The following is a 2,255-nucleotide window of genomic DNA, read 5'->3' as shown; positions in this document are numbered from 1 at the left end:
GGGGGGTTTGGGTAAAAGGGGTCAGGTTGAGGAAGTTGGAGTAGGATCTGAGTGGGAAGGAATGGGTGAGAAGGGATGGGGATGGGTGAGAGGGGATTGTGATGGATGGGAAGGGATGGGGATGGGTGAGAGTAGAAAGAGAGGTTCCCTTCACCCAGAATGCCCCATATGTTAAATTCACCCAGGATTTTTTTTTTGGAGAGCATGGAACTTGGAATAAGTTTCATCTTAGAAACGAATGTCATTGTTTGAGGGTGTTTGCTTTGAGAGCTGACTGTGATTTGAAAATAATTTTCATCTTGTTAGGAACTTAGAAATATTTTCCATTGGTTGAAAGACCACAAGTCTGTGAAAGGGGGGGTATTTAAAAAAAAAATCTATCCCTGGAAAAGCATGTGAGGTTGAACAGAGGTTTAGACTTTTTTTTTCTTGTTTGTTGTGAGTAAGAGTTTTACGGCACTTGCAAAACGTATGACCCGAACAAAACGAAATGACAATATCAACCACCTACAGAGAAAGAAACAGACCACGATCTTCCGCCTACAAACAGAATATATACCGCTCAACTTTCATTTAAACAAGAATAAAACCAGAGCTTTGTGACTATCCCATGAGACTGTGGATCATCACCTTTTCCACTCTTCACACTCTTCAGCCCGAAATGACATCAGAGCTACACTTCTCCTTCCGACACCTAACATTGACAACACACTCTATGGAAGATTACAGCAACTGCAGCAAACCTGCATTTATCCCTACATGGCATTGGACAGAAGGGTGAGAGCCCATCTGTTGCTGTATCGATAACAGCATAACAACAACAACAACTTCAACAGCACTTGCAACTCAATTTAAGGTCGTATAAGTGCCAAAGATTGGAAGTGTTCCAAGAGAGTACCAAATACTAAAAAGAAGGAGGGGAGATTCGGGGGGAGGGAGGAGGGGATGTAATATGCTTAAGGAATATAATGTGGCCTTATAAATCTAGGCTACTTCTTACAAGTCATGGTTATTCCTCTTGTAAATTATGCACTTTCCGTTCAACTAGATGAGGTAATATTCATGATATTAGGTGTTTTATATTACAAAGTATTATGATAATCTTCGAACTAACCTACATTTTATTGAAAGTATTGCAAAGAAAATCAAATTTTGATGATTGAAAGCCCACATTCACAGGGTACACATCAGCACCCAAGTCCATATCTGGTCGCATTCTCACCAGCGTGTGGTGGGTTTTCGCTGTGTTGACAGTCGGAGCATACATAGCTGGCCTCTGTGTCACGCTCTTTAAGTGAGTACAAAATAATTTTTATTCTTTCATTCATTCATTCATTCATTCATTCCTTCATTCATTCATTCGTTCAATCATTAATTAATTAATTCAAACATCTATCTTCCTTATCTCCCCTTCTTTTTTTAAATGTTTGTTACTCTCTTGTAACACTTCTAATTAGTCTATCTTCTGGCGCTCCTATGACCTTATGCAGTTGCGAACGCCGTAACACCTCTACTAAAACTAAAACAAAAATTAATTCTTTCAATCATTCTTTCTTTCATTCATTTATTCATTCATTCATTCAAAATTATTTATTTATTTATTTACTTATTTATTTATTTATTTGTTTAGGCCTATCTATTTATTTATTCATTTATCTGTTTATTTTATTTATTTGTGTGGGTGTTGTTGTTTTCATATCATCCATTTTCTTGTACATGTTTCCATGTAGTTACCTATTTTTGTCTTTTAAATCATTCATATCTTATTTTGAAAATACTCCAAAATAGTTTTTTCATCTATATATAATTTTTAGACGGCTTTTTGCAGTAACTTAGTAAGTAAAGCTTGCTTCTCAGCATATTATTTTGTGCGGGTGGTTGGCGGAGGCTCTGGTGTGGTTTGCTTCTTCTTTCCTATCAAACATCTATCATCCTTATCTCTCCTTTTTTATGTTTGTTACTCTCTTGTAACACCTCTAATCTTCGGCACTCAAGTGACCTTATTTTGTTGCAAGTGCCGTGAAACACTTACTAAAACTTAATTATTATTTTGTGCTGTGTGTGAATGTTTGTTTGTGTGTGTGTTTATATGTGTATGACTGCTTTATGAGTGTAGGTTCTTGTATGAGTTATAGATTGATTTATTTGTTGTGTCTATGAAAATGATACCATAATCTGTCCTGTTCTGAGAGGGCAACTGTTTGTTCTCTCTCTCTCTCTCTCTCTCTCTCTCTCTCTCTCTCTCTCTCTCTCTC

At 36.8% G+C, this 2,255-nt stretch overlaps 1 protein-coding gene across 1 annotated transcript in view; it reads left to right on the top strand.

Annotated features, from left to right (window-relative positions):
* Positions 1–1,179: 1,179 nt before the first annotated feature.
* LOC100885790 (glutamate receptor 9) overlaps positions 1,180–2,255 on the top strand; it is a gene marked incomplete at its 5' end in the record, with an annotated part of 8,298 nt that continues 7,222 nt past the window's right edge. The window contains 1 exon segment of the mRNA XM_005102014.3: positions 1,180–1,294. Within this exon segment, the coding sequence (XP_005102071.2) occupies positions 1,180–1,294 (115 nt within the window).

This window comes from Aplysia californica, unplaced genomic scaffold, assembly GCF_000002075.1.
Source record: "Aplysia californica isolate F4 #8 unplaced genomic scaffold, AplCal3.0 scaffold00308, whole genome shotgun sequence".
NCBI classification, from domain to species: Eukaryota; Metazoa; Mollusca; class Gastropoda; order Aplysiida; family Aplysiidae; genus Aplysia; species Aplysia californica.
Note: the sequence above shows the minus strand (reverse complement) of the source record. Positions and strands in the feature narration are given on the sequence as shown.